Source organism: Nelumbo nucifera, chromosome 4 (assembly GCF_055504915.1).
Source record: "Nelumbo nucifera cultivar China Antique chromosome 4, China Antique-T2T, whole genome shotgun sequence".
Classification (NCBI taxonomy): domain Eukaryota; kingdom Viridiplantae; phylum Streptophyta; class Magnoliopsida; order Proteales; family Nelumbonaceae; genus Nelumbo; species Nelumbo nucifera.
In genome coordinates, this window is record NC_142652.1 from 45,370,458 (window position 1) to 45,382,120 (window position 11,663).

Here is an 11,663-nt window from a genome sequence, read left to right on the forward strand (position 1 = left end):
GTGATCAATTGTTAATAGTTAGTCTGCTAATCCAAGACATCTCCAACTATATTAAAAGTAAATAAAAACCATGATGGAAACTGGACATAGAGAACACTAGTCTCAGTTTTCAAGTGCGAAATGCCTGGCAATCCGTATCTTGTTCCACCCATGTTCCGATTGACCTGTCTCTTACCCAATGCACATCATTGACATTTTTACCACCATATTTGGAGGCCATCAGAAAGCTATCGATTGCGTTGTTGAATCTCCATTAGTGCATCAAAATTATCGTTTGATTTTTCACACCATTAATTGGCATCTGTATTCAAATTGATTTCATTATGTCAATTGTCTTGACTTCTAAGCTTTGCCTTGTACTTAGATGCTAACAAACAAAATAAATTTTTTGCTTTATAACTAGGTGCTTTTTTTTTTCCTGAATCATAATTATTAGGTGCTGAGAGACCATCAAGAGAACAACAAAACTGGAACCAAAATTGCATTTCAACGTGTTTGCTTCGTTTTTTATGCCTTCTTAACTTTTGTGCTCACAAGTTAAAAGTAAACTAAAGAAGTCAAAGTTTTTCTCCAATATATTCCACTCCCTTTGTTTTCTCTTTAGGTAAAACAATTTTCAGCATTAAAGTTGGTGATCAGGATTATCAGGCGGCCGATCGATCCAATAGCAGTGAGACAACCCATGGACAGTCGATCACAAGCATCAAATCATTGAATTGGCTAATGTTATAACCAGTCATCTTAATTACCCCACAGAGAACGATGACGACAAGCCTTTTTAATTTCCATTTGCTATATAGAGTAAAAGGCAAAGAAAGTGATATCGGCCCATGTTAATAGTAATCTGCCTAGGGCCATTGTTTCATGTCATTCAAGGTCTAAATATAACTGTTTATGCTTACTTTCATGCTACACTCAAAAGAATATACTTTGGATTCCCATCACATTCCATTTCTTACGAAATTTTGGTAATTTTCAAAATCAGCGTCTCCTTAACTGTGATCAGATCAATCCACTGGTCCTTCTTGGTTGTAAAAGAGGTCTCTATCCATATATTTTTGTCTCTGCGCGTGTGCTTCAGAGAGAGAGAGAAAAACCCTAACCTAACCTCTGATGGACCCTCCCCCTCTATAATTATTGGCCACCACCTTAGTGGAAGAACGCGGGTTGCATTTTCTATTGTCTCCCTGAAAAGTAGATAACCTATATATGTACGTCATTACCAAAGGATCAATCGCCTATAAATTTCCAACTCACCAGAGGAAAGAAAAGAAACCAAAGATAGAGCATCCCTCTGAGCACAAAGTCGATCTAGTCGGTGGCGGTATGGCTGAAGAAGGGTCTGAAGGTTCTGTTGCAACCCCAACAACTACTGCACTAAACTGGTGGGAGTCTCATAACAATTCTTTGTCTTCATGGAATAGCACAGCACCTTGGCCCCTCACGAACCCCAACTCCAACTCTTCTTGTGATGAAGACATCTCAATCTCGACCTCCTTTACCAATGCATCCAATCACTCCGGCCTAAGCGTCGACTCATCGCGTCAAATTGTGGAACCTGCATCATCAGGTGAATTAATGGGAGAACCCACGTCCGAGAATCATCTGTGGAGCCAAGTTTTGCTGTAAGTCTGATTAATTATTAACACCCAGAAGTAGAAAGAAAATTTTTAATCTTAGCCATCTTGAGTTATGCTTGTTTTAGGCGTTGATCTTAGTGGAGAAAGAATCTAACAGACAGTGGAATGAAAAGATGAATAAACAATCAAAAGGAGAGACAGGAGACTGCAATGGATAGGTGCAATAGAGGAAGGTCATATATTATATGATTTTATAACCCATTAACCACAATAATTCAAAAAGAAATATTCTTCATACAATTATTATGGAAAGCTAGCTTGATCAAAGAAAAGGTGTACGTACGAAGAAGAAGAAGCAAGAGTCGTGTTTTTAATAGATTTATAATATAATTTAATTACTTAATTAGCTAGTTGTGTGTTCCTGCTTCAAGATTTAATTTATAGCAAATTTAGTCTGTTCGGAAGATGATTTACGTAAGAGAATCCAAAACTTTGATCCGACTTTGCAGAAGCGTCGGAAGCAATGGAGAGCTGAACAGCGGTCAAGATGTCGGTGAAAACTTTCTTGGAGGACTTTCATCCAAGAACATATCATCCGAGATGTTTGAACCAGCCTGTGATTACCTGAAGAAGATGGACGGTGGCTGGGAATACACCAACTCCACTTCTTTTAACAATCTGGAGAAACAGTTCTCTGGCTTTAATGGAAACTTGGTTGAAAACGAAAGGTTGACCAACTTGTCCAATTTGGTCAGCAACTGGTCTATTGCCCCACCCGACTCTCAAGCTGATCGGCAGATTACCTTACCGACATGCAATATATCCTTGAACTCTTCGCTAGACCAGTACTCCGACCCTGAGTTTTCTCAGATGAAGCAAAATCCGTCCAATCCATCCTTATACGTGGTGGCTGGAAACAGAAATCCCAGTTTCATGCCGTGTTATGGGCACAATATGAAGGTGGAGAGCCAACACCAAGAGTTGGATTCCTCTAGGGCTTCATTTCAAAGGCAACTTAGCAATAATGGTCTGGGACATCAAACGGGTCTTAACAACTCAATCTTAGGAGACAATAGCAGATACTACCATGGAATGACGGATACTAGATTGTCGAACACAAGGAACCTTCTATCATTCAGTGGCTGCCTGAGCAAACCCCTTCTGGATTTTCAGGCCTCCAAGCCTTCGCTGAAAGCCTCAAATTCACTGGAAAGTAAGAAACAAGGACACGATTCGCTCTCTCTGGTAAGTAAAATCATTTTCATACTTCTTTATCCATTTTATTCTGCAGTACCAAGCATCAATAATGCTTTTTTTTTATTTGTATTTTTCTTTCATGATTTTCATTTTAGACACTTACGAAGATCCATTTCGATGGATTCTTCCATGCAAGAATGATCTGTTATTTCTCTTACACTTCTGGGTTACAAGCTTACAAAATCAATATGCTGCAGGCAAAAGGTAATGGAAGAGGAACAGCAATTGCAAATGAAGGGAAGAAGAAAAGATCTGAAGATACTTCAGACACAAACCCCAAGAAACCAAAGCATGAAACGCCCACAGCAGCATCTGTTAAGGTAAAAGAAGATTAGAATCAAGATATAGTTGTTAATTAAGATTTTCAATAAAAGTAACTGCATAAACAAGCATGAAAATATGACTGTTTTTGTGTCTATGTAAACTATATATATGTGATAGCAATAAAAGCAGAAGGATAGATGCACTCTTAACTTGTTAGAATCCTGAAAATTTACAGGTGCAGGCTACCAAAGTGAAACTAGGCGATAAGATCACTACTCTACAACAAATCGTGTCACCTTTTGGCAAGGTAACCATGGGAAATATGCTGTGTTATTGAAAAGCTTTGATCTTATGAACGGATGGTCCTTAATCATCAGATTTGGTGAATAATTTCAGACTGATACAGCGTCTGTGCTATTGGAAGCAATTGGGTATATAAAGTTCCTGCAAGAGCAAGTGCAGGTATACTGGAACTTTTTATCTTCATCATCTTTTCAACTGAAAATTAACAACTGGGGCAATACTAGAATAAGGAAAGTAATATAATGACACTGACAGTAACAATAGTCACTTCTCCCTTCACTTTCCATCACGCGTTATAACGCGTAAATGGTACCACAAGCACTACCAACAACAACGGGATAACTAGTGATTCAGTAGAATCATCATTTGTTGTATTAGTGGTAGTGGTAGCAATAGTAGTAAGATTTCCGTCTCAGAGGAACTTGATTGACTGTTCATTTTTTGCAGCTGTTGAGTAATCCATACATGAAGTCAAATGCAAACAAGGTATTCTCAGAAAGGAACGTTATATTGTTCAACTGCAGTTATGTACTGGTTATTGTCTCAAAATGAGTATGCTAAAGATTTTATTTCCTTTGGGTTTGACTCAGGACCCGTGGGGAACCTTGGAGAGAAAGGACAAAGGAGAGGCAAAGCTTGATCTTAAGAGTCGAGGTCTTTGTTTAGTCCCTATATCTTGTACTCCCCAAATTTATCGTGAGAACACAGGATCAGATTACTGGACACCGACGTATAGAGGATGTTTGTATAGATGACATGAAGGCATGTTTTGTTTTAAATTATTCACCAAATGTATCTGCATTAGCTGATATGTAGTAATTAAAGTGAAAAACTTGCTTATTAAAATAGAGAGAACAAACCTTAATACAATTGCTCCACTGGAATTCTGAGGATTTTGGTCATTTCGTTACATTCTTCAATAATCAGATTCTTCTTCCTTTTTTTTATGAAGTCATTAAGGCAAATTCCATTCAAGGCAAGGAGAACAAGTTAAGCAATTAGAAATCGAGCAATTACCATGCTAATTAGCTAAGAGATGAGCTCTTCGTTTAATGACCAAGGAGAGTAAATGACTTGTACTTGGGTGAAGCCCACACATACGTGTCCTGCAGTCCACTATAGTAGTCCAGATACACCAGGGAGGTTCAAGAGAACCATCCAACAGGAGCTTGACCATGGAAAATGCATCACCGTCAAGAATAAATAAATAAAAAAGCCCCAACAGATAACCCACAGCCAAGCCAGCCTTGAAAGCATTAAGCATCAGCTTCAACTTCCATCTCATCATGAGCTTGACAATAGAAAGTACATTAATTCTCAACATACCTTGAGGAGTTTCACACCAGAAGAGAAACTGGGAGTGAAACTAAAGATGATGAAACTATGCCCAAGGATAGATTGGGCCACCTATAGGACAAAATAGGGAGAGAAAGATTTTTCCTCAATCACCACCTTACATCTAGCTTTCCGAATACCCCGCAACAATTAGGCCCTCATTGAAAAAGGACATGTCATTATGAGAGCTCTAACTATCAAAATTATTCCACCAACTGATCCATGAAAGAACACCGTGGATATATATTCCCTAGTTCGAATGGAGAAGATACTTCGAACCAAACTTCATGCCTAAGATGGAGGACATAATGATATCATGGTATGTTTGGTTGCTGTGATGGGGAAGGGAAAATGGGAATATTCCCATAAGATTTCGGTTTTCCAGCATTTGTTCGAAGGGATGGAAAGGGAAAAACGTGTGGGACGTGTGTTCTCAAAATGGACGAAATAGGGTCGTGTTGATTTGGTGTGAGCCCTGTGTGAAAGGAAACTTCTGAGAAAAAAGATTGGGCTCTTCCTCCTGCTCTCTTTCTGCACAACCTTCACCACCAACCTGCGTCAACAATAGCTTTCTCGTCAGAACCAATATCATTGATCTCCAGACAAGGTACGACCATGAACATGACCGCTGATGGCTGGCAAGTACTTTTTATACTATTTTTGTAGCCGTCGAGCTCCTCTTGTTGGCGGGAAGAGATGGCTGCTCTCTGGCCAGAATCCATTATTTCCGGCATGTAACCTTGATTTCTTCTACAAATCTACACTTCTATCTTGTAGATTTTTTGTGTTTTTAAACTTGTAGTGTCCAAATCTCTTTGCTCACTCGCACAAAGGTAAGATATCCTAACTATTTTCAGATCCAAAATAATTTGACTGTTATAGATCTACCGTAAGCTCTATATTTTTTCAGTTTTGTGGTCATTTTTTTTCAATACACTTTGGGTTGATATGTATATCGTTTTTGCTCACTCGTGCAAAGGTAACAATATTCAAACCAATTTCTTGTGCTGATTTTGGCGTGAATATAATGTCAAGCAATTGAAAAACATCACGTTGCAAAACTGACCGATTTTCTCAGTAAACAAACACAGGAAACTGGTTATTTAGCATATCATTTCTCGGGAAACAAACATGGGATGCAAATCTAAGAAAAATTATTTTCTCTTCCCATTCCAGTCTTTCTTATCCCATCCTTTCTAGTCTCATCCTTTCTCGGCAACCAAACTTATCATAAGAACAAGGCATGCTCAAGCGTTTCAACAGAAGAGTTACAGAGCAAGTAGGTGGGACTTATCTTACTTGAATGAGAAGCCAACAAGGGGAGAATCCCCTTCAAGCAATGTCAAAGAAAGTATAAGATCCCTGATTGTAACGATTTTCTCTTCCAAACTACATTCCAAGAGAGATCTCGCAGTGCCATAAACGAGTTTGAAGAGCTGTGCTTATTGCCAAGGACTAAAGTTTTGGGAGGGAAGAACTACTATGTAAGTTCAAGGCACCATGAACAAAATCTTCATTTCAAAGGTTGTACTTCAGGAGCATGAGGCTTTCCTTCATCGTTGTCTAACCTTACATTTCTTGGGTTGTTGCCCAGATTTGGTCTAGGTTGGGAGGTGGACTTTCATCACTTGGCACAACTAGCAAGAGTTGAGTGTGAGGAAGATGAAGGGGAGTAAGATCCTTCTTATGTTATCCTTCGAAGAAGAGGATTGTGGACTATGGCATTTTGGGAACTCTAGTTTCAACGGTCATTGTTTCTCTCTATCCTAATGGATGCCAACGGATTGTGTTGAGAAGCAAGGATGTGGCTTTGGACACTAAAGGATCCATGTATTATTGCTTGGTGTTCTACCATCTTCAAAGAACTAAGAAATGCAGTTGGGGGCTTCATAGCATTAGACCCCATCAATCTCTCCTAGAAAATTGTTAAGTCACTCTGGTTTTTCATTTGGAGTAAAGCAATTCAGGACAGGTGGCAGCTACACAAGAGGTGTATGCTGATTAGGTAGTTAGAGATGAAAAGACCAGGTACAGAGAAATAGTTGTGAGAAGGACCAGCCATTGAAATAATCAACTTGAGATTCAAGCAGTTGGAATATTGCTACTAGAACCCCAAGGACACATACTAAAGTGTAAATAAAGCATTTAAACAATAAATATAAACAACTACAATGGAAATATAAAGCAATTAATGTAAATGTTACTGCAATTAGTAGGGTTAGTAGAGTTATAACCTGACTCGAAAAAAAAGTAGAGTTATAGTCCAATAACTACACCAAGAAATTTGTATCTTGCATATCAAAAGAAAATAAACAAAATAAGTGCAACAAGTGCAACATAAGAAGATATTTAAGTTTAAGTAGTTATTAGAAAAGCTAATAAAATGTTAATAGCATAATAATTACTGAAACTTGAAAAGTAAAACAATGAAAGTAAATAGACAAGGCAAAAAAGAATTTATAGTGGTTCATTAGTAACCCCTGCCTACGTCCTCTACCGTAGACTTTTCACTAACCAGACGGACTTTTAGGTGCTAGAAAAAAGCCTTACAACTAGCAGGGCTTCCAAGTGCTTGCAATACCTTACGAGTTGGACTTACAGGTAAAGACAAGACATTAACTAGTAAAATTTTTGGATGCTTACCATACCTTAATGGTATTCAACCAAGAACTCCTCTTTGCAGTCAAGATATTACAGATAAAGCACACGGTAGTAGGATACAATAACCCTCCAAAATAGGCAGATATAAGCAATATACAACATATATTCAGTTGCAAAAGCATAGGACTCAAGATGCTTATCTTAGTAAAGAAACCTACAATAAATGAGTGACACTGTACAAGTTCAAAGGCTTTTCACCTTTTCTCACATCTCAAACTATTAAAGCTCAAGAATCTCTTCAATAAATGGATTCTTACAAACATGCTCTCAAAAAAAAAAAAAAACCTAAAGACTATTTGCACTAACAACACAAAGTTATTTTCATTAACTTCTTTCTTCTTGTTTGAATTAACATAAACACCTACATTTATAGAGGTTTTGAGAGCAAGTAACTATTTTTAGCCACTTGAGGCTTTTACCATCTTTAGCAATCTTTCCAAATGACTCCAACATGTTAGAAGTCTTACCAAATATAGTAGTATTCATTTAAGATTTCAAAGGGTCAAATTCTTCAAAATAGTTGACTAGTAAAATCTAATAGTCATCTACTAGGAGGGAGGAATCCTTTTTCTCCTTTGGTCAACTAGGTCCTCCAAATCAGTTGACTGAAATGCTTTCTAACTTGGCCTATAAAAGTTAATTGACTATACTTTCTTAGGTAATCGACTACTCTTCATAATTTAAGCAAACTTTGCCTCAACTGTCATAGGTAGTCGACTATACATTTTGGGATAGTCAACTACATTTCTTGGATTAGCATTTTCATGCCTTGACCATCACAGTTAGTTGACTTTGCATTTTAGGTTAGACAAATATGTCTCTCAATCGACAATTTATAGCCTCTATTATTAAGGTTAATCAACTATATTCTTTTGGCTAGTCGACTAATGATAACTCAACACTTTGAAACTTTAGAAATATTTCTCCAAAGGTGTGAGGGCTCTTCTAACCATTAGTCTCTAAGGTTGTTGAGCATCAAGAAAGGTACATCCATGCAACTAACATCAAGATCCTAAAAATACGGCATTTTAAACCAATACTTGATGTACACTTCTTGTTGAGATGTTGAAGCATAAGTCCACTTTAAGCAGCTTCAAAGCTTTTGACATTCTTGCAGCCTTTGCATTCTTGGACTTCCTTGGAGTATCCTCAATGAAGAGATAAAAGCTGGTGTTGAGATCATTAAGCCTAGGCATCTAAATCAAGCAAAGCCCCCATATCTTCTTCTTCTTTTATAGCAATTATTCTTAATACAATTGTAGCTTAGAGAAGCTTACTTAAATTGCATACTTAGCACACTATCAGTACTTTCAATGAGTTTGTTATCATCAAAACACATAGGGTCAACAAGTAATTCTTACCTCCTTTAACAGCATGAAAAATGCTTGATTCAGCCAAGACACTAAATTTGACATAAATTTTTAGTTAGTGATAATTGTGAGTATATATTTCCTTCCTAACTAATAAATTGTGATATATGGTTATTTTTTCATCACATGCTCTTAATTGTTTATATCTATTGTTTGGTGAGATTATGTGTATTTATCCCTTTACTCCTTTCCTTTTTGTTGATGACAGAAGAGGGAGAAATTTGGTGTTGATTAAAACATGATTATTGTAGTAAAACAAGGGAAGAGATGCAAATGAGATGAATGCATCTTCCCAAATAGAAACGAGTCTACCTCCTATCATGATACTTGCAACAATCCATATATTTTAGGGGGAGAATGTTGAGGAGGAGATAAATGGTTTAATGGGAGTTTTAAATTAACATCCCTAAATGTGGTCAAGGCGCATTTAATGGACTATTCCCCAAATATAAATGATTCAAGAGAAGAATACTTAAATGAATCCTTCATATGATTCAAGAGGAGCTAAATGGTTATCTTATGCTAAATTGTGATATGTGCTTACTAACCATTTAGTTGTAGAAGTTTAAATGTTCATATCTATTTATGTGATTGATACGTAGGGGTGGCAACGAGCCGAGCTTTTCATGAGCTGCTTGAGCTCGGCTCATGAAAAGCTCGGCTCGGCTCAGTTTCAACCGAGCTTTGAGCCGAGCTCAATCCCAATTCACTGGCTCAATTATGAAACGAACCGAGCTTGAGCCTACTAGAGCTCGGCTTGTGAGGCTTGCGAGCTCGCTCAAATATATATATATATATATATATATAATAAAAATATTATAATTATTATAATTCTTAATTTTTTAAATATCAAATATAAAATATTTTTATATATAATTTTTTATCTTTATAAAACATTTTTTCTCAAAATTGAGCTCGAGTTGAGCCGAGCTCGAGCTCAAGGTTCTGGCTCAAACCGAGCTCGAGCATTATAGAACAGTCTCGATCTGAGCTCGAGCCTCATACTATTCAACTCAGCTCGGCTCAAATCCACCCCTATTGATACATCCGATACGGGGCGTATCGTATAGGTATCGGTTAGTAACGATATGGGATACACTACGAATACAAGGGTATCCCATCAATCATTCGTATCAAATGGATAAGGATACATATCAACCTGTATCGCATTGTATCAGCCAATGCGCACCAATACACGCTGCATCCAATCAGTAATCTCTCTATTAAAAATGCAAACGAGGTGATTCGAACCCAGGTACTTCCCTAGGGAAACGCAAGGATACGAACGAAAAAGATGGAAACGCATAGATACGCTAGGGAAATACATACAAATTTCATAAATATATTAATAACACTAAATTTAAGATCAAAATGATCACAAAATAGTATATAAATACATAAAAAATATAAATATTAAGGATATATATGAAGAAATGTATTACGATTAATGAACCGGGATGCATAATTTTATTTATAGTACATCAATCAAGAGTCCAAGACACTAAACATATGAACCTATTATATTTTAATTATTATATCAATTATTTTTTATTTTACTATTATATTTTTAACATTAAGAAAAATTCAACTAAATATTAAATTTTCAAGTGCAAACTAAAATATCAATTAATAATTTATGAAAATATAATCTTAACTTTAAGTATATCAAATTTGTTAAAATTTCTAAGATGCATATCATATACAAATTCATTGCTTTTAATTACTAAAATAATTATTCCATTATTAATATTTTTATTTATATAAATTTTATGAAATAAAAATAATTTTTTGAAATAAATGTAGATTAGTGGATTTGATAGACTCAATTTAATATTATATTCTTCAATATTTTGAATATAATATTTTTAGTTTTGTGCAAATAATAAATATGTTGATATTACTGTAAATTAAAATATTAGTTAATAACTAAAAAAAGTATATAAAAATTTTAAGATTTATATCATGTATAAATTTATAAATTTTAAGTATTAAAATAATTATTCTATTATTAATATTCTATTTGTATAAATTTCTTGATATCAAAAATCATCTTTTTTATATAAATATGGATTTGATACATTATTTATTCTATTGGTTTATAAAATACTATTTTTAAATATTATTTTTTTAATTTTTAGTTAGAGTTTTTAAATATAAATATGTATTTTTTGTTTAAATTACATATGAATAGAAAAGGTTAATAAAAATTATTTTATTTTACTTTATATCATGAAATGTAGTGTGGCTTATTAGTTTCTAAGCGTAGTGAATTCTAAATGCACGTGAGGTGACATGGGTTCGAATCACCTCATTTGCATTTTTAATAGTGCAATACAGGTCGATACACATCCGTATCCGTTCGATACGAACGATTGACGGGATACCCTTTTATTCGTAGCGTATCCCATATCGTTACTAACCAATACCGATATGATATTCCCCGTATCAGATGTATCAATAGGGGTCAAATAGCACGAGGCTCGAGCTCAGTTCGAGCCAGAACCTTGAACTCGAGCTCGGCTCGAGTAAAAATTGCTCAATTTTGAGAAAAAATGTTTTATAAAAATAAAAAATTATATATAAAAATATTTTTTATTTGATATTTAAAATTTAAGAATTATAATAATTAATAATTATAATATTTTTATTATGTATATATATTTGAGCCGGCTCGTGAGCTCTATTAGGCTCTAGCTCGGCTCGTTTCATAATTGAGCCAGTGAATTGGGCTCGAGCTCAGCTCGAAACTTGGTTGAATGGTTTAAATTATTTGTTTATCATTAAATTGAATTGTTTATAGGGCATATTATTCAGGAGAGTCAATTTGGTACTCTTTACTTGAGTTTAATTATTTTTTATCATTTTTCACCAATAGTTTGGCATCATCAAAAAG

At 35.4% G+C, this 11,663-nt stretch overlaps 1 protein-coding gene across 2 annotated transcripts; it reads left to right on the forward strand.

Moving 5' to 3' along the window:
- The first annotated feature begins 1,239 nt into the window (after positions 1–1,239).
- Positions 1,240–4,297, forward strand: LOC104606990 (basic helix-loop-helix (bHLH) DNA-binding superfamily protein). Of its 2 annotated transcripts, none has more exons than XM_088902973.1 (7): positions 1,240–1,625; positions 2,093–2,825; positions 3,035–3,157; positions 3,337–3,408; positions 3,498–3,563; positions 3,852–3,890; positions 3,995–4,297. In XM_088902973.1, the coding sequence occupies exons 1-7, from the start codon at positions 1,327–1,329 to the stop codon at positions 4,157–4,159; spliced, it is 1,497 nt and encodes a 498-aa protein (XP_088759099.1). In that variant the 5' UTR covers positions 1,240–1,326; the 3' UTR covers positions 4,160–4,297. The 2 variants fall into 2 exon arrangements, with proteins under 2 accessions (XP_088759099.1, XP_010270771.1); XM_010272469.3 differs by having other exon boundaries at positions 1,241–1,625; positions 2,090–2,825.
- The last annotated feature ends 7,366 nt before the right edge of the window (positions 4,298–11,663 follow it).

Coding starts and splice junctions, on each gene's coding strand:
- LOC104606990 (XM_010272469.3), top strand. CDS start 1,327: ATGGCTGAAGAAGGGTCTGAAGGTTCTGTTGCAACCCCAACAACTACT. Junction 3,158..3,336: donor CCACAGCAGCATCTGTTAAG/GTAAAAGAAGAT, acceptor GAAAATTTACAG/GTGCAGGCTACCAAAGTGAA. Junction 3,891..3,994: donor TGAAGTCAAATGCAAACAAG/GTATTCTCAGAA, acceptor GGTTTGACTCAG/GACCCGTGGGGAACCTTGGA.